The sequence below is a fragment of the Orycteropus afer genome, unplaced genomic scaffold (assembly GCF_000298275.1).
Source record: "Orycteropus afer afer isolate SDZICR_OR568_19922 unplaced genomic scaffold, OryAfe1.0 scaffold00428, whole genome shotgun sequence".
Classification (NCBI taxonomy): domain Eukaryota; kingdom Metazoa; phylum Chordata; class Mammalia; order Tubulidentata; family Orycteropodidae; genus Orycteropus; species Orycteropus afer.
Window position 1 is genome coordinate 657,728 of NW_006922015.1, and position 27,972 is coordinate 685,699.

The window sequence follows — 27,972 nt, forward strand, 5'->3', positions numbered from 1 at the left end:
AAAATTAATGACCAAAAGTAAACAGTAATTTAAGCTTCTGAACTAAAATATTTATGAAACATTAACTTGTTTGTTTTCTCTATTTGTTCCACTTAAAATGGGGAAAAGAATAAAAGTCACAGCTGAAATAGCAAATATGGCGAAGAACCCATTTTGAGTTTGTAGCTGGCAGGGCAGAGGTTCAAAATAAAATTCTTTCAAATTACTTTGTTAAAGGCCTTTCCTGACCTCAGTGAGCTGAGTCACTGTTTATTTCATAATAAACTCAATATCCTTAGAAAAATATTTGCTTTCTCAGCGTTGTAGAAGTAGATAGAAGTAAAAGAACCCAACTCTAAATGTGAGAGAGAAAAATGTTAAACAATACACAGTATTGAATTAGAATTTAACCTGATACTTTGAGTAGTTTCCTTTCTTCCTCCTCCTTAGAAACATTCATTGGGATGTACTTATCAGCACTATCTGTTTCCCTGGTGACAAAGTTGATTCACGGTTTATTAACTCCTAAATTCATATTCTCAGCTAGGTCCTTCTTCAAACTTCAAATTTATTTCAGCTTCCAGCAAGTTCAATGGGCCTTCCACTCCCTTACCTTTCCTTAGGTAATTGGATAACATTTTACTACCATTGATTTTTTGTGTACCTGACATTTCACTGCAGGAAACCTTGTTGAACACACATCCTTCATGCACACTTTGATGAATTTACATAATACAGGCTGCTTACATTTTCATTTCTAAAGCCTTTACCAACTTGCTACTGCAAGCCAAGACAAGCCCTGGCCCTCTAGTATTGCAAAAATAGGAGTTAGCCAAGAGTTCTAAAAGCATGCCATTTTCAGTCCTGGCTTCCCCACAGCCATACACCCCAGATGCCACAACTGCTGGTCAGGAGAGGTTACTGTGTTTGCTGGCCTGGAATAATTTGAGGGGGCATCAAAGGGCTGAGAGTTGTGTGCCTTTCCCCTTCTCCAAATGAAGTTTACAGAAATTTCTCATTTCTGGTCCCATTAATTCCTCACCTTAAGAAAGGGAACAGCTCTATAACTCTTTGCACTTTCACCTGCATATAGAATTTTTAAAAGTATTCCCCCAAGAACACTGTTTATTTAAATGCATTCACTTGTAGACCCCAAATCATTTTTTTAGTACTAGATTTTTTTTTTTTTTTCCTTTAAAGAACCATTTTAAAACAGAGGGAAACATGGCTGGGGAGAAGGAAGTATGAAGGTGAAGGGTGCAAGGAGGACTGACAGGAAATCGACTGAATATATTCAGGTAGTAGAAGCAGAGCTAGGGATCTAGAATGCCTCCCTATGCTGACTGACAGCATCAACTCTGCTCTATCTCTTTGCTGTTTATATTCCAACAGACAGATGGTCAACACAAGGATTTCCTTGTTTCTGCGTCCTCTGATAGAATGGGCTTCACTAGCATGTAAACTCCATGGAGAATATTTTCTGTTTTGTATGTTGCTATAGGAATCTTAGGAGCTCTGGTAGTGCAGTGCCTAAGTCACTTGACTGCTAACCAGAAGGCTGGCGGTTCAAACCCACCAGCCACTCCTCGGAAGGAAGACGGGGCAATCTACTTCCGTAGTGATACTGCCTTGGAAACCCAAGGAGGGGTCGCCAGGAGTCGGTGTGCCGACTCGATGGCACACAACAACAACAACAACATAGGAATCTTTGGGTGCTAATGGTTAATGCTCTCAACAGCTAACCAAAAGGTTGGGGGTTCCAGTCCACCCCGAGATGCCTGGGAAGAAAGACATGGTGATCTATTTCTAAAAAAAAACAGCCATTGAAAACACCATCTTTGCCCAGATAACTCCCTCCAGATTCAGCTCTGATATCATCTCTTTTAGGAAGCATTTACAGAATGAAATCTTCCACGATAGGTGACTTTTGTGCTGTCTAGCACACTATACTGCAACGATCTCTTTTCATGTCTGCCTCCTAAAGGAAGTAAAGTATAGATTCTTTGTCCCCTGGATCTTCACTTCTTTGCTAGAACAGTGTCTGGCCAATGGTAGGTGGTCAATAGAGTCAAATGAATGGATGGTAAGATATAGCCAGTGTGTCTCACTTATCTCACTACATACGTTGTCTTCCTCCATTGCATAGATTGTGTTGAGCATAGATTAAATCATATCCCATGATACACTGATTAAAATCTCTATAGTTTATACTGTATCCATGACATGGACAAGAGGTTTCCATCTTCCCATCCAATCCCTACCCACAATGAATTCAGAATGACCTTGTCCGTAAGTCATCAAATTAAACAGAAGATATTGCTTAATTTTCTGCTAGGAATCAGTATTAAGTTTGGCACTCTAGAGGTTACAAAAGAAAGATAATGAGCAGAGAACATTCCTGACAAACAAAACCTTTATAGCACAGTTGAGGAGGAAAAGCCACAGGAGTGTTAGCTAAGGCAAAACAGAAAGAAATGGTACTAGAAAATATTGAATATTGAAAAAGCAAAAGAAAGGGATGCTCATCTAGGTCTACAGTTAGGATTTCATAGATGAGGAATTGAGTTGACCCTTAAGGCATAAGTATGTAGGGGTAAATCTTCAAAGATAACTATAACGTAGGACTAGAAAGAGATCAGAGTCAGTGAGGTGAGAGGGCAACCAAGGACAAAGGTGTTTCATAGGACTAAATGAGAATTTAAAAAAGAGGAAGAATGGTAGATTAAATGTGGCCACACGTTCCTTGTCCTTTGTCCCATCAAGAGGTGAAGTCTATTTCTAGACCCCTTGCACTGACAATAGAAAGTGGGGGGAGTGATGCTGTGTAAATTCCAAAATGTAAGCCTTAGAGGCCTTGCAGCTTTTGCTTCACTACCTTGCAATGAATGTTGCCTTGAGTCTGACATGGAAGGAAGCCACATTAGCCTCCTAGAGGATAAGAGCTATGTTGTTGTTAGGTGCCGTCGAGTTGTCTCTGACTCATAGCAACCCTATGCACAGCAGAATGAAACACTGCCTGGTCCTGTGCCAGCCTCATGATCCCTGCTATACCTGAGCCTATCCTTGCAGCCACTGTGTCAATCTATCTCGTTGAGGGCCTTATCCTTCTTCGTCAATCCCCCATTTTACCAAGCATGATTTCCTTCTCCAAGGAATAGTACCTTCTTACAACAGTAAGAAAAAATTGGTGAGACAAAGTCTGGCCATTCTTGCCTCCAAGGAGAATTCAGGTTGAACTTCTTCCAGGACAAATTTGTTAGTTCTTTTAGCAGTCCATGGTACTTTCAGCATTCTTCTCCAGCACCACAACTCAAAAACATCGACTCTTCTTTGGTCTTCCTTATTCACTGTCCAGCTCTCACACGCATATGATGAGATTGAAAATACCATGGCAGTGTCAGGTGCACCTTAGTCCTCAAGAAGTCATCTTTGCTCTTCAGCACTTGAAAGAGGTCTTTTGCAGCCAATTTGCCCAGCATCATCTGATATCTTGACTGCTGCTTCCATTGGTGTTGATTGTAGAACCAAGTAATATGAAGTCTTTCACAACTTCAATCTTTTCTTTATTTATCATGATGTTGCTTGTTGGTCCAGTTGTGAGGATTTTTGTTTTCTTTATACTGAGGTGTAATCCATACTCCAGACTGTTTTCTTCAATCAGTCATCTCACTCTCAGCAAGCAAAGTTGTGTTGTCAGTGTATTGCAGGTTGTTAATGATTCTTCCTCCAATCCTGATGCCACATTCTTCTTCATGTAGTCCAGCTTCTTGGATTATTTGCTCAGCATACAGATTGAATAAGTATGGTAAAAGGATATAACCCTGACACATTCTCTTCTTGATTTTAAACCATGCAATGTCCCCTTGTTCTGTTCAAATGAGAGCCTCTTGGTCTATGCACAGGTTCCTCATGAGTACAATCAAGTGTTCTGCAATTCCCATTCTCCTCAATGTTATCCATAAATTGTTATGATCCACACAATCAAATGCTTTTGCATAGTCAATAAAACACAAGTAAACATCTTTCTAGTATTCTTTGCTTTGAGCCAAGATCCATCTGACATCAGCAATGATATCCCTTATTCCATGTCCTCTTCTGAATCCAGCTTGCATTTCTGGAAGTTCTCTGTCAACATACTGCTGCAACCATTTTTGAATTATCTTCAGTAAGATTTTCCTTGCATGGTATTAATGATATTGTTTGATAATTTCCACATTTGGTGGGATCACCTTTCTTTGGATTGGGTACAACTATGGATCTCTTCCAGTCAGTTGGCCAGGTAGCTGTCTTCCAAATGTCTTGGCATAACCGAGTGAGTGCCTCCAGTGCGGCATCCATTTGTTGAAACATCTCAATGGGTATCCTGTCAACTCCTGAAGGCTTGTTTTTCACCACTTCCTTCAGTGCAGCTTTGACGTCTTTCTTCAGTACCATTGGTTCTTGATCACATGCCACCTCCTGAAATAGATGAACATCGACCAATTCTTTCTGGTACAGTGACTCTGTGTATTCCTTCCATTTTCTTTTGATGTTTCCTGCATCATTCAATATTTTGCCCATATACAAAACAAAAAAACAAAAAAAAATTCACTGCCATCAAGTCAGCTCCAACTCATAGCAACTTCTCCTTGGGTTTCTGAAGCAGTATCACTACAGAGTAGATTGGCCAATCTTCCTTCTGAGGAGTGGCTGGTGGGTTTGAACTGCCAGCCTTCTGGTTAGCAGTCTTTCAATATTGCAACTCGAGGCTTACATTTTTTCTTCAGTTTTTTCTTCTGGAGAGATGCTGAGCATGTTCTTCCCTTTTGGTTTTCTAACTCCAGGTCTTTGCACATTTCATTATAATAATTGACTTTGCCTTCTCGAGCTGCTCTTTGAAATTTTTAGTTCAGCTCTTTTATCTTGTCATTTCTTCCATTTGCATTAGCTACTTTCCATTCAAGTTTCAGAGTTTCTTCTGATATCCATTTTGGTCTTTTCTTCCTTTCCTGTCTTTTTAATGACCTTCTGCTTTCTTCATGGATGATGTACTTGATGTCATCCCAAAATTCCTCTGGTTTTCAGTCATTGGTGTTCAATGTATCAAATCTATGTTTTAGATGGTCTCTAAGAGCCATGTGGAGAACTGAAACTCTGCAACAGACACCAGCATCTACTGCCACTCATGAGGCCTTCTTGGACCTTCCAGTCCAACTGACCCTCCTGCTGATGTGGACATATGAGTGAGTCCAGGTAAAACCATCAAGAGAACCATTCCACCAACCCAAGGATTCAGAAACAGTAAACCATTGTTAGTTTAAACTACTATGTTTGGAATGGTTTGTTATGCAGTAATATGCTGTTATTAGGAACTGTGGAGTCAATGCCAACTCATAGCAACCCTATGTATAACAGAAAGGAACATTGTGTCATCTTCACAGTTATTGCTAATCACAATCATTTGAGCTCATTGTTGTGGTCATCTTATTGAGGGTTTTCTTTTTTTTTCACTGACCCTTTACCAAGTACGATGTGTTTCTCCAGCAATTGGTCCCTCTTGATGACATGCTCAAAATAAGTAAGACAAAGTCTTGCCATCCTCGTTTCTGGCTGTACTTTCTCCAAGACAGACTTATTCATTCTTCTGGCAATTCATGCTATATTCAATATTCTTTGTCAACACCACAATCCAAAGGCATCAGTTCTTCTTTGGTCTGTTTTATTCATTGTCTAGCTTTTCACATGCATATGAGGCAATTAAAAATGTCATAGCTTGGGTCAAGTACACCTTAGTCATCAAAGTGACATCTTTGCTTTGTAGAACTTTAGAGAGGTTTTTCGTAGCAAATTTGCTCATTGTTTCCTTTCTTGGCTCCTGTTTCCATGGGCTTTGACTGTTGACCTAAGAATGAAATTCATGACAACTTAAATTTCTTCACCATTTATCACGATGTTGTTGTCCAGTTGTAAGGAGTTTAGTTTTCTTTGTGTAGAATCCATGTGCAATCCATACATTTATCTTCAGTAGTAAGTGCTTCAAGTTGTCTTCACTTTGGGCAAGCAAGATTGTATCATCATATCTTAGGGTGTTAATAAGTCTTTTTTCAATCTTGATGCTGTGCTCTTTTTCATACAGACCAACTTCTTGGATTCTTGTTCAGCATATAAGGTGAAGAACACAACTCTGCTGCACACCTTTGCCAATTTTAAACCTGGTGTGAAGCAAGCATGAATAGAGCAGGAAGGGAGAGAATTGAAGAAAGACCAATAGATTTGGCTACAAGACGCCATAGATGTGCTGACATCTTAGATTTGGAAAAGGCCTGAAACTGTCAGGAATATTTCCAGTACACAAATGGATGTACTGAGTTCTGAAGGCCTGAGGCCATTTATTACTTGAATCATGTATGTGTAATTTATGGACTTGTTAAGATTCTATGTACCAAGAAATCCAGTCACTTGGCTTCAACTTGCATAGAGGCAGGCAGTGCACTGATCAACCAAAATTTATATCTAGCCTTCCCAACAATTGTTCTCATTGTAAATTCATAATTTTCATTTTATAATTTTTTAAAACAGGGCATTAACAATATCAGAAATTAACTCTGCAATTTGATATTTAATTTAGAGCTGAAATTAAAAGTCTGCTTACTAAAGTAAAATGTATTAAAATTTTAAACCATTTAAAAATATATAAAGTAAAAAATGATAGTCTTCCACAGTCCTACTGCCTAACCCCCAGTCCCCACCGCCAAAAATAGCAGCATTAACTGTTTGGTCTATATAACTATATGCACACATACACCTGCCACCACTTCATGTATACGATTTATTCTTTCTTCAGATGAAAGTGGAAGAATGTGATCCTAATTTCTGTAGAAATCAGACATTTCTCTCTAGTGGACTGAAAGTGTTTTTTTTTTTTTTAATTGTGGTAAAAGTATATATAACCTATTGTTGTTATGTACTGTCAAGTCGGCCCCGACTCATAGAGACCCCTCCTTGGGTTTCTGAGGCGGTATCACTACAGAAGTAGATTGCCCAACCTTCCTTCCGAGGAGTGGCTGGTGGGTTGGAACTGCCAGCCCTCTGGCTAGTAGTCAAGTGCCTTAGGTCCCATATATAACCTAATATTTGCCACTTCAATAGTTTTTTCATCTACAATTCAGTGATGTTGATTATACTTGAATATTTTAAAAGAAAGTCACAAACTGGAAATACGTAGTTTCCTCTCATTACATTAAACCCAAGAATATGTATCTCTAGCTGTGGTGGTGTAGTGCCTAAGGCATTTGACTACTAACCAGAAGGCTGGCAGTTCAAAACCACCAGCCACTTCGAGGAAGGAAGACTGGGCAATCTACTTCCATAAAGATATATCACCTCAGAAACCCAAAGGGGGTCACTAAAAGTCAGAATCGACTCGATGGCAGTGAGTTTTTATGTTTTAAGTATAATGACATAAACGAGGCAAATAATATGTTTTCCTTCATTTGTAACTCATTTGCATCACCTCCTCCCTCAGGATACTATCTTAGCAGTTAGAGCTGTGAGTTTTGCTACTAAAGGAAAAGGAGAATTTTCCACAGTCCATTTTTAAGTTAAATTCTTTGAATAATTTCTCTATATTACACTGATTTAGCCAGTTGTCTAAATGCTTACTCATATAAGAACCTTTTTATCTTTCTTGGAATTAGCTTGAATAGACCATTTTCAGAACAATCATAGACATTTAAGTCCAATTGTTTTTCTGATTACCTTAGCCTTAACAAGGGTTTCAGAGTCCCTCGATGGTGCCAGTGGTTAACACGCTCAACTGCTAACTGAAGGTTAGAGGTTTGAGTTCACCCAGGGGCACGATGAGTCAGAATGTACCCAATGGAAACTGGTAAACAAGAGTTTGGGGCGTCAAGAGATCTACACGTCTGAGAGAACTAGAAGAGCTGAAGCCCACAGTGTAGACTAGAGTGAGCATGGCATCCCAAGGCCTCCTGAAATTTCAAAGAAAACATCTTGTGTGAGGGAGCTACGGAAACACTAGATCTTAAGGTTCTCTGATTATCACTGCAAAGAGCTTTGCCAAGTTCACTTGTTAGAAAGCACCGGTTATTCTGGTTCCTCAGCTGAGTCACCAAAATTAAAGGCAAGTGAAACCAGAATTATGTTGTGAAACATGAATAAAAGGAATATCTTGAAGTAATTTCAGACATTATTATTATTATTATTTAGTTGTGTATAAAATTTGCTTTTTCAACTAGAGTGTTTTTCGGAGAGCAGTGTACAGAATACTCACGCTTTTGCCAACTCCACTGATATTTGTTCCAAAGAACATCCCTTTGTCTCAGGTATAAACACAACAACAAAAGCCAGGGAGGCCAGACTCATTATTGTATATAGAAAGCATACCCACGGCAGGCCAATAAGGTCTATAAAAAACAAAAGAAATTGGTTAGAAATGTGTATTGTGTTACTTTGATCCCATTTGTGGACAGCTGCTTCTTAGAACACATGTAAACCATAGGTATTTTCAAACATGCCAGTAGTAATGAGGGAAATGTTGTTGTAGTTGTTACATGCAGTGGAGTCAGACTCAACTCATAGCGACCCCTCCTTGGGTTTCCCAGGCAGTATCACTACGGAAGTAGATTGCCCCATCTTCCTTTTGAGGAGTGGCTGGTGGGTTTGAACTGCCAGCCTTCTGGTTAGCAGTCAAGTGCCTTAGGCACTATGCTACCAGAGCTCCCAATGAGGGAAATAGGAATCACAAATGAAAAATGTAGTCAGACTCTGACACTTTCATTTGCACGAATGACCTCAGCTTTCTCTGGTAATGTAAGTAGCCATTTATAACTTCACAGTTTAAACCATAACCATCTTCTTGGTGGGGCAATGATTTCTTTTTCAAACTGCTAATGTATTATTGGGAGCTCTGGTGGCTAAGTGCCTAAGGCACTTGACTGCTAACCAGAAGGCTGGCGGTTCAAACCCACCAGCCACTCCTCGCAAGGAAGATGGGGCAATCTACTTCTGTAATGATACTGCCTCGGAAACCCAAGGAGGGGTTGCTATCGACGGCACAGAACAACAACAACAATGTATTATTATTAATATATAAGAAAGCAGCTGCTCATTGCAAAACCAGCACCTCAAACAACACAGAAACAAAGAATGCAGAATGGAAAATATCTCCTCCCCAGCACCCTTACCCTCTGCAGTTCTTCTTCTTGAGAAGTACCCCTGTAGCAGGTTGGTTTCTTTGGTGGTGAACATTTTTAATGGCATATTTATACAGATGGATTTCTCTTGGAATGAGCTCACCCTTCTTTACTCTGGCCAGAGTTCATCATTTTCTAAGAGCTGGAGTGTACTTGTAAAGTTTCTACTTGGGTTTCCTTTTTGGAAAAGAGTGACAATAGTTCCACTGAAAGGCGTCAACTTACTAAGACGCATCAGCAAGAAGCAGGATTTGCAAGCTTCTGGTGGATCTCACCCACCAGCCTAGTTTATCTTCGGACCATTTCTAGCCAGAGGTACTGTCCCTTTGTAGGCAAAGTACGTTAACTGGTGAGGGATAGCCCCCAAAGCATCGGTGTCTGCCACTGGAATCTGTCACCCCTCTGCTCAACAGCAGAAGGTTGAGTCTGGCAGGGAGCAGTGAGAAAAAAAGCTGACTCTTTGAATTCAGGCTCAGACCAACCACAGGTTTAAGCATTACAAACAGCTCTTCAATTAACAGGTGCAGCCACAAATCACTGTTGGCCCATTCTGGAAAATCTACTGAGTGTGTAGCGAACACACTTTAATAAGTGCAGTGTGGAAGGATCTATGCATATTACCCACTTGTCTTTCAGTCAGTTCTGCTGAGGTGGGGAGAATCAGGAAGAAGGAACAACACTGCAGTTCTTTTGGCCATTTTAATTAAAACCCCACCCCTCTGTGCTTTTAATTAAAACCCCACCCCTCTGTTGCTGGCACAGGTGATTGGTGTTTTTTTTTGTTTTTCTCCCAACTGATTGCTTAATAAAGAACTTATAGAATTGGTCCTTCTTCCCTCTCTGGGACATAAGGTCAGAATACAGAAATCTGTTAAAACCAAAAGGTTATTTCATCAAATCTGTCCCCCCAATTCTGTACGAATACTTTCAGTAACAGGGAGCTCACCACTTCACAAAGATTGTGAGAATATCTGATAAAAAAGTGATCCCCTTACTCAGCATCCATAACCATCTTTCAGTAAATTCTGTTAGAGGTTCTGCTTTGTCTTCTTACATTACACATCATTGAATTGTCTCCTTCTCCCACTCTTTTTCATCCCAGCCATTCAAATATTTGAATGCACCTCCATCCCTTCCCTGAGTATCTTCTCATCCAGGTTAAACGTCCTGAATTCTTCCAACCATTCTTTATAAAATGTAAATGATATGTCCTGTTCATCCAGGGAACCCTCCTTTGGTGGATGCACTCCCATTTTTAAACACCCTGTTTACAATATTTACTCATCACTCTCAAATTATTACAGAGTGCAATATTGCAGCTGTGTCATGACCACTACAGAATAAGTCTGTCTATCTGGAACACTCTGATCTCTTGATATACCTAAAATTACATTAAGATTTTTGGTATTCAAGGGCTTGCTGCCAAGCAGAGTCCTTGTATCTTTTAGATCTCTGTATCTTGCAATTGTGAAATTCATTTTTGAAAATATGTCCAGATTCTCAAACTTAGTCCAATTAAATGCCATCTGAAGATTTGAGATTGTTCCAGGATGTTGACTGAGAACTTCCAAGTCTTCGTTAGCTCATCCACTATATAAACTGACCTTCCCAGAGATGATTTTGCCATTTGTTTTCTTACCTCATCATTTTTCTATCTCTATTCTAAACAACAAATGAGGTGAGGTGTGTGTGTGTGCGTGTGTGTGTGTGTGTGTATGAAAGTGAAGGGCATGCATGTACGTATGTAATCAGGTTAGGAAAGGTACAGTCAGTACCTTTGAAATAATGACCAGTGCCTTTATTTCTTTTAGCTTTGGGTTATCTCAAAAAATGAAGGACATATTCATTTAATTTTTTATATATAAAAACCTAAATCATGCTTAAATAGCAATTCCAAAAGTTAATCCAAAAGTGGATGTGTACTAAAATATACATATACACATATACATGTATATATGTATATATATGCAAGATCCCTGGTGATGCAGTATTTAAATGCTCATCTGTTAACCAAAACGTTGGTGGTCCAAACCCACACAAACTACCCACCACTCAGGGAGAGAAAGATGTGGTAATGTGCTTCCACAAAAATTAGAGCCTTGCAAACTCTATGATGCAGTTCAACTCTGTCTATAGGGTCACTATGAGTCAGAATTGACAGCAATGGGTTTATATATATAATATATATATATTCGTTCATGTATATTCTTCATGAATTGGGTTTTCTATTCAATGAATTGGATTTCCTTCACTTTTCGAAATATGAAAATACAAATACAAACCCAAATCATTTGTAAGTTTTGAAGAATGCTGGGGAGCCACTTCATTATTCTAAAAACTGGAAAATAAAGAGTAAGCAGCAAGCAGTTAGTTGCCTTACAACTTACAGGATCCATACTTAAGGATTGCCAAATGGTTCATGAGAAGAAATTTCTCCTTAGAGAAGTATTTTAGGCAGTAAGTACTCCAGATGAAAAGATACATCCCCATCGGCTGTGTGAGAATTTGCAAACCAACCCACCAACCAAAAACATCCAAATCTCTTTAAGCCTCTGAATGTAAATACAATTTACAGAAAGCATGAGGGAAAAAGGGATATGTGACATGAACACCATCAGCCAGTTCCAGATGGAGGAAAACTCTGTGAAACAAATAACTCAGTTTCTTCAAAAATAACAAAAAAGGATATGGAGATTAAATTTACAAATTATAAGAGAAATATCAACCAATTGTAAATTATGTATTTGGATCCTAATTCAAACAAATGAACTATAGAATAACAATGATAAGACAATTGGAAGAATATGAACACAGACTGGACATTTGTTTTTCAGGAATTATTAATATTTTTAGATATATGTGATAAGGATATTGTGGTCATATGTTTTAAATATCTTTTAGAGATCTATGATGAGATTTTATGGACAAAATAACATTATATCTGTGACAGGATTCAGAGTAATTTAGAGGAAATAGCAGGTAGAATTATAAATTAATTATGATCTATAAAACCATTTAGGTTGGGTGACAGGTACATCAGGTTTGTTGCCATTCTGTTCACAAAAGTAAAAAGAAATGTTTACTTTCTCTATGTTTGAAAATGTCCATATCAATGGTTTGTTGTTTTTTCCTTTTTAAGTGAATTTGCTTCCCTAAAGTTTGTTTTCAGAGCACAAAATACACTGGAGGAAAATGATTTCTTACCAGTTACAGTCAAAAAGGTCAGAGAGATGAGGAGGTTGATGCCCCAGTTCATGCTGGAAGTTAAAGCCATGGCTCGTCCTCTAATCCCACCAGGAAAAATCTCGCTGAGCACCAGCCAGGGCACTAAAAGAAGGGGAAAAATGGGCAGGGACAGTATAATTAATTAAAAACCCATTGAAATCATCCAAGCCCGCCATTGCTGCCCTGGTCCTGTATGGATTTGTAGCTGGAGAGCTGTGGTGTTTCCTACCTGGGCTGGATGGAGGACTGATGGAGGCTTTCACCTCACCTCCAGCCAAGTGAGAAAGGATTTAGGAGAAGCACTAGGAGAGCTTGACAAAGGTCCCAAGGAGTTAGAAGGGGCAAAAGACGCCAGTATCTGATGCTGGCCTGAGAAATACAAACAGGAGGGGCAGAACAGGAGCTACCTGCCTGGCAGCAACAAGAGAGCTGGCTTTGGACATCTGCCCAGCGGGCAGCACTAGTGCCTGATCCCAGCTGTACCTGCTATGAGACTGTGTCCTTTCCTGGAATCTCCTTTCCCTCTAACCTTAGAGAAGTCCGAAATCATAGCTAATGAGTGGGTAGGAAATAGAGTTAGGAGGGTAAGAGGAAGCCGGCAGATCCCCCTTCTCCTTCTTGGCTTCCTGGCCTAGGGCAATGACAAGCTAGCTGGAGAGAAGCTCTAAATTAGATAGAGCTCAAAGATTTGATTATTATACCAGAAAAAAAAAACATTTGAATTTCTGAAATGAGACTCTTCTTGGCACTAAAATAAATCAGAGGATTTTTTTATTATCTAAGAGTGACAGGGAATGGTATGGGACTCGCCTGATAGAGTTAGAGAGGGCAATTGAGGAGCAAATTAACTTGTCTTCTGCTCACAACCTATCAAATCCAATTTGCTTAATAAAATGACGATAAATTCTTGCCAAGGGCTGAGCACTTTATAAGCATTATCTCACCTGATGCTCACAAAAACCCAACAGGGTATGAAGGATTGTGATCCTTCTTTGAGAGAAGAGGAAGCTGAGGCCAAGAGGAGTTAATAACTTGTCAAGGTCACAGAGATTGTAAGTGATAGAAGTGGCATTGAGCCCTGGCAGTCAGGCTTTGGAATGTATGTTTTTCAATCACTGTACCTTCTTAGTAGTGATTCAGTAAACTTTTGTTAATGAATAAACACATGGAGCGTGTAAGCACCTTTGATTTGGAGGAAAGAAGTTAAGGGAAGCTGCCCCAGTGCTGGCTCACTGCTGGCTAATTTCCCTTTTTTTGGAAAGCCAGCATTTATATATACTGACCAGTCCCTGTAAAGCACAAATGGTTAGAGTGCTTGGCTGGTAACTGAAATTTTGGCAGTTCAAGTCCACCCAGGGGGAGTTCCGAAGAAAGGCTGGCCAATCTACTTCCAAAAAATCAGCCATTGAAAACCCTATTACGCACAGTTCTACTCTGACACACACGGGGTCGCCATGAGTCAGAGTCAACTCAACAGCAAGTGGTCCATATACCGACCAGACCCATAATCCTAGCGCAGAGGAGGAAGAAGCAGGAAGCCAGGAAGAGACCTCACTGCCAGCAACCACCTCAGCCATCTGTGCCAGACTCGAGCTGTGCCTGTATGTTAATCATTTGCCTCTCTCGACAGGATCACATTCTGTAGAGAAGACATCTGCTTACAGCGAATTTGCTGTTTTAAATAAGACAAGTACATCGAATCACAGAGGGATAGAATCTTCTCCAAATGAATCTTCGTAGGGTGTGTTTAGGGCATGGAAGATAATTGGAACAAAAGCAACATTATTATTATTGGTTTAATAAAATCTCATATCACCTCGCCCCTTGCCCCACTCCCAGAAGACCTTCACTAGGTTCTGCCAGATCGTGGTGGAAACACTCTTCTCCTAGTGAGCCCAGTACAATGCCTGATTAATGCTGACTCCAGCTTTGCAGGATCCGGGATCTGGCTCTGAGTGGAATGATTTCTGAGTAATTCTCTTGAGGCCTTTATAGCAAAGATTAGCCCTTGGGCCACTGCAAGATATAATCATATAAATTCTATTTTTAATCTAATTAATTTATGCACAGCTCAATCTTCCCCTCATGCCACTGGTTGGAGTAAAGCCTTTTGCTCTATCAGCCGTGAGAAGGAGATTGGAGGAAAAAGCTACCCCTCCATTTTCTTTTAACAGAAAAGTTAGCATAAGTTTTCTTGCCCCACCTTCACCCCCACCTCAACACCTTTCAACTTTCCTTCCTTGCCTCCGTACCTTTCATTATAACAGCCTCTTGGGACTATTTGGTGGTTTGGGGAGATTCACTGCTGTGTCTTCACAGTCTGGTTGACCTTCAGTAAGAATGAGCTGACCCTGCTGCTGTAGAGAATGGTCACTTGGCCAATAAGAAGATAGACAGTTGCACAAAGCACTAGATAGATCTATGTGCTCAGTCAGAACCATCAGGAGCTTGCGGAGAGGACTCTACAACCCACACTGAGAGGATGTCCTAAATTCAACACAGAAGCTGAGCTGAGTCCTTGGGCAGTGCAACCAGAAGATGAGCAATGCAGTAAATACTGAAAACGAGATTTCCATCAGCCCCTGCTCTGACAGGAACTTTCTGTCAGGCAAACTCTGCACCTTACGTGTCCAAGAAAAATGTGTCACTGCAGAAAGCTTATACTTCTTTTTTGATCGAATGGAAAGAATTCAAGATTCGAAGCCTTGATTTATTTAATATTAACAAACTGGCCATTGCCAACAATACAAATGTTTTGACAAGGATGGTTCAGTCTTCCAATATGGAGCCTGGCAAGTCAATAAAAAGAAGAATATTGTTTTAAAATAATCTCAGGACCATAAAATCACAGATTTTCAGATAGAGAATGAAATAAAAATTTGACAGTGGCGCTTACAGCCAGATGGAACTTTTTGCAGCAGGTCTTTCCATGGCAGCCTTAGGAGCAAGACGGTGCCAGATTCTTACAGGCCTCAGCGTTCTCTTCAGAGAGACTATGAACACCCAGAACAGAAAGAAAGGCAAAGCTTCATTTCAGTTCATAATGAAACAGCACAGAGGTAAAAACCACCACATGGGGATTTAATATATTGATGCTTATAATAACAGGTGGAAGGAAGTTTTCTTGAAAGCACTGGTGTTTTCTTCCATGAGATGCCCCAATTTCTCCTCAAGGTGAATCAAGTTACTGTCACTTGCAGGAGCTCCCTTTCACTGCCCAGTAGAAGTGGTGGCTCTCCCTGGGCAGCACTGCCTCATCACAGGGAAGGAAGACACCCTTTTTATCCCTTAACTTGATAACAGGCCAACAGGGGCCACTCTGTCCCATTTGCTTATAAGGAATCCACAGAATACACATTGGCAAAACAGAGATACACTGAACTCTTCCTAAATACACCCACTGAACTTTGGTGAGCCCTGAAACAGTTCTCCTTGATGCCTATCATTACACTTTCAATGCCCTCTTTCCAGGATGGCCTCAGCCATTTGTGCCCTGTAAATGGCATGGCGTGTCTGTGTTGTTAAGGTCTGCAACAAATAAAGAAATTTGGAATTCGCTGGGAGTAACTGTGCACAGATATCAGAACTCATAACTCTGATGAGACTGCCCATCAGAACCTGCCTGATCATGATGAAGTTTGCAGATAGAGTATGGCTGCACAGAGTGTCCTAAAAAACTGATGAAGGATAAGTATGCTGAGGTCTTTCTGTGTCCCACTGATAAAATGAACATGACTTACTTAATGGGGCACTCAAATCAAAATGACTTAACCCTGGACACAGGTAAATAGACAGCTGCCACTGAGTCGACTCTGATGCAGGGTGACCTTATGTACCAGAATGAAACACTGTCTGGCCCTGTGTCATCCTCATCATTGCCAGCATGTTCAAGCCCATCGTTGAGATTATTAGCCGCCTCACTGTGCATCTCTCTAACCCTCACTGGCCCTCTACTTTCCCCAGACACAATCTCTTCCTCATCAATTGAGTCCTGCTGCTGATGTGTCCATGTTAAGTGAGTTCGATGGTATTCTGTTGTGATCCATAAGGTTTTTATTGACTAGCTTTGGGAAGTAGATCTCCAGGCCTTTCTTCCTCCTCCATCTTACACTGAAAGCCATCCACCATGGGTAACCCTACTGCTATTTGAAATACTGGTGGCAGAGCTTCGAGCACCATAGCAACTCGCAAGCCACCACAGTAAGACAAACTGACAGACAGGTGGTGGGATTTAGCCCTAACTTATAAATGTCCATGCTTATCCCCTCCCTCCTATGTATTTCCAGCCACTGCCACAATTGACTCAAAGAAGCTGTCATTCAACTCTCTGCACTCTCAGATTTAAACTCCGCACACTTTCCATTTGGCCCAAGCTCTTCCTGAACCACCTGGCATGCTAGGCCAGGGTTTGAAAGACTCACAGAGGTCTTGGAACTCTTACCACAAAACTCCTAGCAACTTCGGAGAAAGTTCGACATTTTGACTGCAGAGGTGATTTGACAGGGAGCCAGTACTCCAGACTTTGTAAGGGTGAAGCCAAATCCGGCAGCCTTTATTGCCTTTGTAAACAGCATGCAGCACATCTAGCTCTCTGACTACAAAAAGGGTAATTTTTTGTGAGATGGAGAGGGAATATGCCCATTTCCTTCCAACCAGATGTTTAAATTCTGGCATTGTAAGTTTCCTAAGTGGAAAATTTATATTCTTTCAAAAATGTATTCTACTATTGGCCACCATCTCCAACCTCAGCAAAGATGTGGTAGCTGTCATTGCTTTTTCTTCATGTGTTCCCATTTATCATAGCCTCTTGGAAAAGAATTATTTGATTCAAGAAGAGTGTCTCAGATTACTTAAATTATAAACAAGAAAAGCAATTAAATCAAGTGCCAATAGTCCCCAGTGTTTTGGTCCTAACCAAAACTGAAATGAGGTTTTTTTTTTTTTTTTTCTTTAAATATTTTAGGAGAAATTGGACTAAATGGAATAACCCTCAATAAAGAATGCCAGGATTAAAAATTAAACACTTTTGTGATTAAGTACCCTTTGGGAATAGAAATTCTCTGGCAAGTGTCTCCAAAGTTTCTTGCTTGTATAGCATTTAAATTAATTTGAGAAACTAATCACTTTTTTTTCATTTTTAAGTTGATACCTAATATTTGTTGATCACAGATTCTAGTAATATCAAAGGATGCAATTTCTATTGTGATATAAAGTCTAATATTTTAAAACAGAATGGTTATATCACTCTTTGAAACGTTTTCAGTAGAATATAAGTATTATACCTATTTGCTATACCCAGCATCATTCTTTTTAAAAATGTAACAAGGTATTTAAAATAGATCAAAATATAGAAATATATTATGAAGTTTTAGAAATCATCATTAAAAATGAAAAGTGGAAATTTATTCAAAGCACCTATTGGATGGGGAATTTTTTCCTTACTATGTATCTGTGAAGGTTGGGCATTCCTACTTCCGTAGTGATACTGCCTCGGAAACGCAAGGAGGGGTCGCTATGAGTCGGGGCTGACTCGATGGCAAATAACAACAACAAAAACAATGTATCTGTGGGTGAACGACACTTATTTCTTGAATATTATGATACTGTGGTCAAGAATAGTGAAAATAGATGAGGAATTGAAGAAATTTTATAATCCTAGTGTTACTCAATTCTTTGAATCAAGAATAAAAGTTATTTGTAATGATACAGCAGCTGATAACTTGATTCAGTCATCCTTCAGTCTGATTCAAAACAAATTATTGGAAACATTTTGACTTGTGATAGGATTAATATGTAGTCATTTTTCAATGCCAATACCAGTATTTCTAATATTTCCAGGAATGTTGATTAGTGCTCTTGAGGCATTTGTAATCTGAAATAGGTTTCCTAATAAGAGCTCTGTTGTTGTTGTTGTTTGCCGTCGAGTCGGCCCCGACTCATAGCGACCCCTCCTTGGGTTTCCGAGGCAGTATCACTACGGAAGTAGGATTGCCCAACCTTCCTTCCCAGGAGTGGCTGGTGGGTTTGAACGGCCAGCCTTCTGGTGAGCAGTCAACTGCCTTAGGCACTATGCTACCAGAGCTCTAATGGGTAATAAGTGTGCTTTCTTGTAAACAGGATTATAACTGGGGAGAAGAGGAATGAGAAATTTTGGGAACCAACCACATTTGTGGAACCTGAAGATCTGGATCCTGATTTCCTATAGAGTACTTCTAAGGAATGTTCCTTGAATAATGAACCCCCAGGGCTATGCAAAGCCCAACTAGCAGACCTTGAATTAGGGCTCAAAATGTAAAATAAAAAGGAAACATCTCCTCTGCGCTGGACTTTCAGCCAAACAATAGGCCTATAAAGGGAACAATAACAGTGAGGAGGCACACAAACCTTAGAACAATCAACCATAATCAGAAGGTCAGCATTTGCTCAGGGATGAAGCTCAGAAGTTCAGGAAAGGATAGGATAGGAAAGAAGGACCAAATGGACATGGTAAGCCCAGGAAGGGAGTGGGAAGAGTGCCGTCACATTGTGGGGACTTCAACCCATGTCACAAAACAAAATGTGCATGAACTGTTGAATAGAAAACCAATTGCTCTGTAAACTTTTGCCCAAATCACAAGAAGTTATTTAAAGAAAAAGAAGAAGAAGAAAAAAAAAAGAACAAGGAAAGACCTACAAGAATTTTCTTCTCTAGCTTAACATAACTGAATGTCAAAGCTTCAAATGTAGTATTTTATGCTGTACTGTTATCTTTGATTCTTTTCACTTCAAACAGAAAAATATATTAGCTTTTTAATATTGCGAATATTCCCTAGAAAAATTCTTAACATTGTGTTCTGGAAAGTAATAAAGTAACATACGAATGTTTGTGTTTATTACTATAGGGTTAAAACCTTAGTAGGCCTCTTCCATGTCTTCACTGCTTAATACTTAGGGATTTAAAGGGCATAGGACTAGGAGTTCCTGGTCAGTGCAATGGTTAGGTGCTTGAATACTAGCCAAAAGGCTGGCGGTTTTACTGCACCGCAGGTGCCTCGGAAAACAGGCCTGGTGATCTCCCTCGGAAAAAAGGCTGCAGCCTTGAAAACCTGGTGGAACTGCTTTACTCCACACGCATGGGGCCCTTACAGTAGGAATTGACTTGAGTCTCGAATTAGAAGTGTGTGTAAATAGAGTAGTAGGAAAGCAGAGCCTTAACGTCACCTTAAAGTCTTGATATGGGTCTAGAATCTATGCTGAGTTTTAAAGCCGCCTTTTCTAACAGTCGTCCCTCTAACCTTGATGCTGACACACCATATGCCCTAAAGGAAACATTCTCTCAGAGTTCTGGTAGGTGCAGGATATCACAATCTAGTCCCAAGAGGTCTTTCCTTTACAGTCAAAGAGATGCGAGAGGTGACAGATTATGCTTAAAAAGTCTCAATCAATCAATCTTTACCATAAACCAAAAAAAAAAAAAAAAAAACCCAAACCCACTGCTATCAAGTTGATCCCGACTCTTAGCAACCCCTCCTTGGGTTTCTGAGGCGGTATCTCTACTGAAGTAGATCGCCTAGTCTGCCTTGGAGGAGTGGCTGGTGGGTTTGAACCGCCAGCCTTCTGGTTAGCAATCAAATGCCTTAGGCACTACGCCCCAGAAACACACATGATTGAGAAAGCAAGTTTAATAGCAGGTTACCAGAAAAACCCATCCTGTCACTGTCCTGTGGACATCCTCTAATAAACTGAAGGGCACATACCTTTAACCAATCATGTAATCTCACTTATGTGTTATCCACCTATCTCTGCTAAATCCTCACTTTTAGATATCCCACCTTCCACTCCTCTGATTGCCTTTCAGCCTATTGTGAGTTTGTTACTTTAGTTCCTGCTCCAACTACACAAAAATGTTTTCTTTGTCCTTGCCCAGCAGAGAATCCAATTTCACTCTGCGAATTTGGACATCTTTGTGGTCCAGACCATCTCTGGACTTTCAATAAATCCCTTAAGTTTACTTTTGCAGGGTGTGAGTTTTCACTCTAGGACACAACTGATAATAACAACAGGCCTATAACTAGAGAGCTGGACTGGGTGGAGAGTTGAACACTGCAGTATTATGTGAGCAGTTGCTGATGGTAGTGGTATAGATGTTGTCCTTACTGATGGGGTCATTTTGCTATGTGTTTAGTTGTGCTTATGCTACAAAAGTGCAGTTTTAGACTCATGGGTTCTGTTAGTTCTACTGTTGTATCATCTAACTTCAAATTGGAAAATGGGATTTAATTAACTATTAGGTCATATTTCATTAAGCGTTTCCTTTCTCTTTTGCTTGCAATGTAAATGCCATGTAGAACCATGTAGATGCTATTTTTTTGTTCACCTTGCATTATTTTGATGAAGACCACCAGAAAAATTAATTCGCCATTTCAGCCAAACAGAAATGACCTTTAATTTAATTAATTGGTCAGAGGAAGGGGTATTTGTGTAGAAATTAATGATAACTGGAACCTAGGATTTAAAAGAGGAAAGAAAAAAGTTTTGAAAGTCTTTAAGGTAGACACATTTAACACAGATCCATTAGGTAGATATTATTGTATAATGGCCATATTTGATATTAAAACTCTCCTGTTAAAAAGTAATCATCTCCTTAGAAAAAAATATGCCTTTTTTTCTAAAGGTGTGTAATTATCGCATGAAAACCAGTTGCTGTGAAGTCGACTCTGACTCATGGTAACCACATATGTCGCAGAGGAGAAATGTACTCCTTAGCGTTTTTAAGACTACAACCTTTCAAAAGGTCGCTCAGGGGAGCGAGGCCTCTCTTAAGGCGTATAAGGATGGGTTTGACCCACCACCCTATTGGTAGAGTTGGGTGATTAACTGTTTGTGGCACCCAGGATTCCGTAATTATCCCATTGCCATTGTTATTTGCCCTGGAGTAAATTTCAACCCTCTATGGCAGAGTAGAATTGCCCCATAGTGTTTTCTTGGCTGTAATCTTTACAGAGTAGATAGCCAGGCCTTTCTCCCATGAAGTACTGGGTGGGTTTGAATTACTAACCTTTCAGTTAACAGCTGAACACTTAACTGTTGTGTCAGCAGAGCTCATCCATAATTATCTCATAGAATGGTAGAAAAGGAAGGTGAGCACTTAAAAGGGCTCTGCCTGTGTTGGTTCTGAGTGATGTAGATGGTTAACATGCTCCACTGCTAACTGACAGGTGGAAGGCTTGAGTTTACCCAGAGGTGCCTCTGAAGAAAGGCCTGGTGATCTACTTAAAAAAAACAAAACAGCCATTGCAAACCCTGTGGTGCACAGTCCTACCCGGACCCTCATGAAGCTGACAGGAGGTAGAGTCAACTTGATGACAACTGCTTTTGGTTACCGTGTTGGTTTTGAATGTTAGAAGCCTGGGGCCTAGAAGAAAATATGAAGAATATCAGTATCTCTTTTGATACACTTGATATACTTCTGGTATAGGAGTCTCTCTGTCTTAAACCTAGTGTGTGGCTTGGAGTGAAGCAGTTAAGGAAACCTCCAAGTTAGAACCTGCTGTTCCGCACCCTTGGAATTGTCATAATCTTTGGCTGTGGAAATGTGACATGAACAATTTCTTTTTGGAGAGCTGTGTTATTTGGGTATAAAATCTAAATTTAAATGTTATAGCAGATGATTCTTACGCTTCTGACTAATACTCTTCTTCTAAAATGCTGGTTAATGTTCTTAAAACAAAAAAAAATGAGGCTCTACAATCTTTGAACTTTCTAAAATTCTTGTTTATTATTTAAAACTGAAAAGGGGCCTTGTCTGGGATATGTGGATTGGGAGACAATTCTCCATCACTCTTTCGTATTTCTGTACAACTTGCTAACAGAAGTACTGACTACCTTTGTTCTAAATGATCTTTCCAAGGCTATTTGTACAATAAACAGCTTTGGAAGATAGAGATAGTGTCTCCCTCTGGAGCAAAGAGCATGCTTGTTTGCAGTTCAATAAAATAAAGATAATGTCTCCCACTGAGGGAAAAACCATGGGTTTCCCATCCATTATAAAAGATTCCATTTCCCTCAGCTTTGGGTTTTCTCTCCTATAAAACAAACCATTGTATGTATAGGCATCATACAGCCCTCCTTGCATTGCATTGTGGAGACTGGGCTCTGGGAACTACTGCAAAGGCTGATATTCTGCTTTATCTCTACCAGAAATGAATTCTCCCTTGTCTCTAACTAAGGAGTCTTGGGTCTTTTGCTAGCATCCATGAGCTTCAACAGGTGAACATGTCACCTTGCAAGTGGGTTAAACTCTCAGCCATTTACCACTCTTGACAGTTTGATTATTTGTCGCCATGACATGATTTTTCTACAAAGATCCTTTTTATTAATATCCACATTGGATTGCACATTCACATGTAAGTGATTTAATATAATTCTTAAGCCTGAGATTATCTACTGAAATATTTCTAGAAACCATAATGCTAATCAGGTAAGCAAAAACAACTTTCTCCTATCCCAAATTCCAGGTTCAGATTATCACATATTTTTCTTAAATAAATAAATAAAGGAATTCCCTCAAATCCTTTATTTATTTATTTATTTGGTTTTTAAGAGTCAAGTTTAAATACATTCAGTTATTAAACCAAGGTAGGAACAATTATCCCACTGTGCGACTAATTTCAATCTTTTTGTAAGAGGAGGGGCTGGGTCTAATATTTCCAGAAGAAATGGAATAACTTGGAGCTGAACATTTTGTCTAACATCCTAAATTTTTTACCGGCCTTAATTTTAGTAAATTTTAAACATGAACCTTCTTCAGCATCCAAATATTAGCAATAACCCTGAATCCTCATCCTCAACTGAATGGCTTTATTCTGATAAAATTTTCAGACAAATGTGCATGGGCTTCCACACAAACCACATTCTCTCATTCTCTAGATATGGACCCAGATTCATACTAAAGGAGACCAGAATATATCAAACCCAGAAGCTGAGGGAGTTAGTTCTCAAATGACTTTATTGAGCTCTGGCAGCATAGTCCCTAAGACACTTGACTGCTAACCAGAAGGCTGGCAATTCAAACCCACCAGCCACTCCTCGGAAGGAAGGTTGGGCAATCCTACTTCCGTAGTGATACTGCCTCAGAAACCCAAGGAGGGGTCGCTATGAGTCGGGGCCGACTCGACGGCACATAACAACAACAACAAATATTTATTGACCCCTTATTGTGGGTCCAGCCCTATGTTAGCTTTCAGAGAAAACAATAGTTGTTGTTGATGTTAGCTTTCAGAGAAAACAATAGTAAACAGGACAGCGTTAGTATATGCACAGAGCATTCAGGCTAAATTAGGCGTATCTCAATTATGCTTAATCTAATCCAGAACATGGAAAAGGATGGAATACTCCCAAACTCATTCTGTGTAGCAAACATAATTCTGATACAAAAACCAGGCAAAGACATCCCTAAAAAAAGAAAACTAAACCAATATCCCTCATGAACATTGATGTAAATATTCTCAACAAGATACTAGCCAATAGAATCCAACAACATATAAAATAATAATAATAATAATACATCAGACCAAGTGTGACTCATACTGGGTATGCAAGGATGCTTAAACATTAGAAAAACAATCAACATAACTCACCACATAAATAAAATAAAGAAAAAAGCACATGATCATCTCAATTGATGCAGAAAATACATTTGACAAAATCCAACACTGATTCTTGATAAAAAAAACTCCCAGCAAAATGGGAATAGAAGGGAAATCCCTCAACATAATTAATAGCATATACACAAAACAAATGGCCAACATTATTCTCAGTGGAGAGAGATTGAAAACATTTCCCTTGTGAACAGGAACCAGACAAGGATGCCCTTTATCACCACTCCTATTCAGTACTGTATTGGAAGTCCTAGCCAGAGCAATAAGGCTAGAAAGGGAAATAAAAGAACCCAAAGTGGCAGACAAGAAGTAAAACAATCTCAGTTTGCAGATGATATGATCATATACATAAAAAATCCTAGACACTGAACAAGAAAATTATTCAAAGTAATAGAAGGATTGAACAATGCAGAAGGGTACAAGATCAACATACAAAAATCAGTCAGATTCCTCTACTCTAACAAAGAGATTTCTGAGAAAGAAATCAGGAAAACAGTGCCATTTACAACAGTCACCCAAAAGATGAAGTACTTAGGAATAAATCTAACCAGAGACACAAGTGGCCTATAAAAAGAAAACTAAAAAACACTACTACAAGAAACCAAAAGAGACCTACATAAATGGAAGAATATACCATGTCCATAGATAGGAAGATTTAACGTTGGGAAAAGGCAATACTACCCAAAACGATCTACAGATATAATGCAACCCTAACCCAGATTTCATCATGCTTTAAAGAGATGCAAAAACTAATCATCATCTTTACATGGGGAAAGAGACCCCAAATAAGCGAAACACTACTGAAAAAGAACAAAGTAGGAGGCCTCCCACTCCCCAATCTCAAAACCTACTATACAGCCACAGTAGTGTAAACAGCCTGGTATTGGTACAATGACAGACACATAGATGAATGGAAGAGAATTGAGAACCCAGAAGTAAATCCATTCACCTATGGACAGCTGATTTTTGACAAAGGACTGAAACCCATTAAATGGGGAAGAGATAGTCTCTTTAACAAATGGTGCTAGCCAAACTGGATCTCCATTTGCACAAAAATGAAACAGGATCCATATCTCTCACCATATATAAAAACTAACTAAAGAGGAATCAAAGACTTAAATGAAAACCTAAACCATAAAGATCATTAAAGAAAAGCAGGGGCAAATTTAGGGGTTCCAAGGCATGACATGGGAGTCTCTGGTAGCATAGTGCCTAAGGCACTTGACTGCTAACCAGAAGTCTGGTGGTTCAAACCCACCAGCCACTCCTTGGAAGGAAAGTTGGGCAATTTACTTCCATAGTGATACTGCCTTGGAAACCCAAGGAGGGGTTGCTATGAGTTGGGTCCAACCTGATGGCACATAACAACAACAATGCATGACATAAATACACTATCAAACTAAAAATGCACAAACAGTAGAAGATAAACTAGATGACTGGACCTCCTAAAAATAAAAGATTTATGCATATCAAAAGACTTAGCCAAAAGAATAAAAAGAGAACCTACAGGCTGGGAAAAATTTTTGCAACAATATATTGGCCAGGAACTAATGTCTAAAATGTATAAAAAAGTCTTCAACACCTCAACAACAAAAAGATGAACAATCCAATTAAAAAATAAGCAGAGGACATGAAAAGACATTTCACCAAAGAAGACACTTAGGTGGGTAACAAACACACGTATATTTGTTCATGGTTATTAGCTATTGTTGTTGTTGTTATGTGCCATCGAGTCAGACCCGACTCACAGCGACCTCTCCTTGGGTTTCTGAGGCAGTATCACTACAGAAGTAGATTGCCCCATTTTCCTTCCAAGGAGTGGCTGGTGGGTTTGAACCACCAGCCTTCTGGTTAGTAGTCAAGTGCCTTAGACACTATGCTACCAGAGCTCCTATTAGCCATTAGAGAAGCAAATCAAAAGAATGTGATATCATCTTACCCCAGCAGTAATAGTAAAGTTCAAAAGAAAAAAAAACAGAAAATAACAAATGCTAGCAAGGGGTGTGGAAAGACTGGAATCCTGATATACTGCTGGTGGGACTGTGGAATGGTACAACCACTGTGGAAAATGGTATGGCACTTCCTTAAAAAGTTGGAAACCAAATATTATAAGATCCAGTAATTCCATCACTAAGTATATATTCTACAGAAATAAGAGCCATGACACTAACAGATAATGTACACACTATGTTCATCATGGCATTATTCATAAGAGCAAAAAGATGGAAACAACCTAAGTGCCCATTAATGGATGAATGGATAAACAAACTATGGTATGTATACACAATGCAATACTACACCATGTGAAAGAATAACTATGAATCTGTGAAACATCTCATGGCATGGATGAACCTAGAAGACATGAACTCACCTCCATGGCTCAACTTTCAGTCAAACAATAGGTAGGCCTATAAGATATCTTAGAAGAAGTTCAGCTGGAATGCTTTTTAGAAGTGAGAATGGCCAGACTTCATCTCAATTAATTTGGTGAAATTATCAAAAGGGACCGATCCCTGGAGAGGGATTTCATGCTTCGTAAAGTAGAGGGTCAGTGAAAAGGGGAAGACTCTCCATGAGCTAGATGGACACAGTGGCTGCCACAATGGGCCCAAACACAGCACAGATTGTGAGGATAGCACAGGATGGGGCTGTGTTATTCTGTTGTACACACAGAATCAGAGCTGACTTGAGGGCACCTCAAAACAACAACCTAAGGCGAGCAACAATACCAGTGTGGACACACTCATTAGAACAATTAACCATATGAGATCAAAGGCGCAGCATTTGCCCAAATAAAAAGCTAAGAAAGCAAGACTGGATAGGAAAGGAGAAGGGAAACAGTAAACACAGGGAGGAAGTAGGAAGAGTGCGGTTACATTGGGCACTGCAATGAGTGTCACAAAACAAAATTTGTATGAATTGTTGAATGGAAATCCACTTTGCTCTGTAAATTTTCACCAAAATCTCAGTAAAAATAAATAAATAAATTAGGTATGTCAACTTGGGAGAGTGGACATTTGGTTGCTTCTTCACCTAAACCATATCTTTCATCTTCACCTACACTACAACAAAGCTTTAAGATTTTCTGTAAAATTTGTCTAGTTTCCTGGGATGCCCTTTTCATAGTAGGTCATCCAGGACTGAACTGGACTTTCCAAATTTCCAAAGCCAAAAATCTAATTTCTTTTGTCTTGACCCACTCCAGTGATATTGTTATTGTTGTTGTTGTTGTTATATGCCATTAAGTTGGACCCGACTCATAGCGACCCCTCCTTGGGTTGCCAAGGCGGTATCACTATGGAAGTAGATTGCCCAACCTTCCTTCCGAGGAGTGGCTGGTGGGTTTGAACCGCCAGCCTTCAGGTTAGCAGTCAAGTGCCTTAGGCACTATGCTACCAGAGCTCCTCCAGTGGTATAGAAGTGTGAAAATGATCATGGCACCATAATTCAATATGGAATTGTGGAGCATCTCCTATATACAAGCAAAATGCATATTGGTTTCAGTTTTGCCATTAATCAGAATGACAAACATCATGTCTAGACCATGGCCAGAAATTTAATAATACTAATAATTAAATGTATTGAATCCACTGAACTAGGTACACTTTACACGGATTGCTTCATTTTACCTTCACAATTATGCTGTGAGGTAGATACTGTTGCCCCATTTTCTAGACAAAGAAATTGAGGCCTACACAGATTAATTGACTTGCTCAAAGTCCTACACTGGGAAGGTGGGATAACTGGCCAAGCAGTCTAATACCAAAAAGCCTGCATGCACCTTTTCACCACAGCCTCAACAGACTTGCTTCAAGGTCAGTTCCCCCTCAAGGTTATCTACCCTGGTAGCATAGTGCCTAAGGCACTTGACTGCTAACCAGAAGGCTGGCGGTTCAAACCCACCAGCCACTCCTCGGAAGGAAGGTTGGGCAATC

General features: G+C 39.7%; 1 protein-coding gene across 1 annotated transcript in view; it reads right to left on the reverse strand.

Moving 5' to 3' along the window:
- The window catches only part of SLC2A12 (solute carrier family 2 member 12), a 72,186-nt gene that overhangs the window by 9,883 nt on the left and 34,331 nt on the right, over window positions 1–27,972 (reverse strand). The window contains exons 3-4 of the mRNA XM_007954053.1: window positions 12,378–12,500; window positions 8,252–8,384 (exon numbers count right to left, since the gene is read on the reverse strand). Coding sequence (XP_007952244.1) covers window positions 8,252–8,384; window positions 12,378–12,500 — 256 coding nt within the window. The remainder of the gene's footprint in view (window positions 1–8,251; window positions 8,385–12,377; window positions 12,501–27,972) is intronic.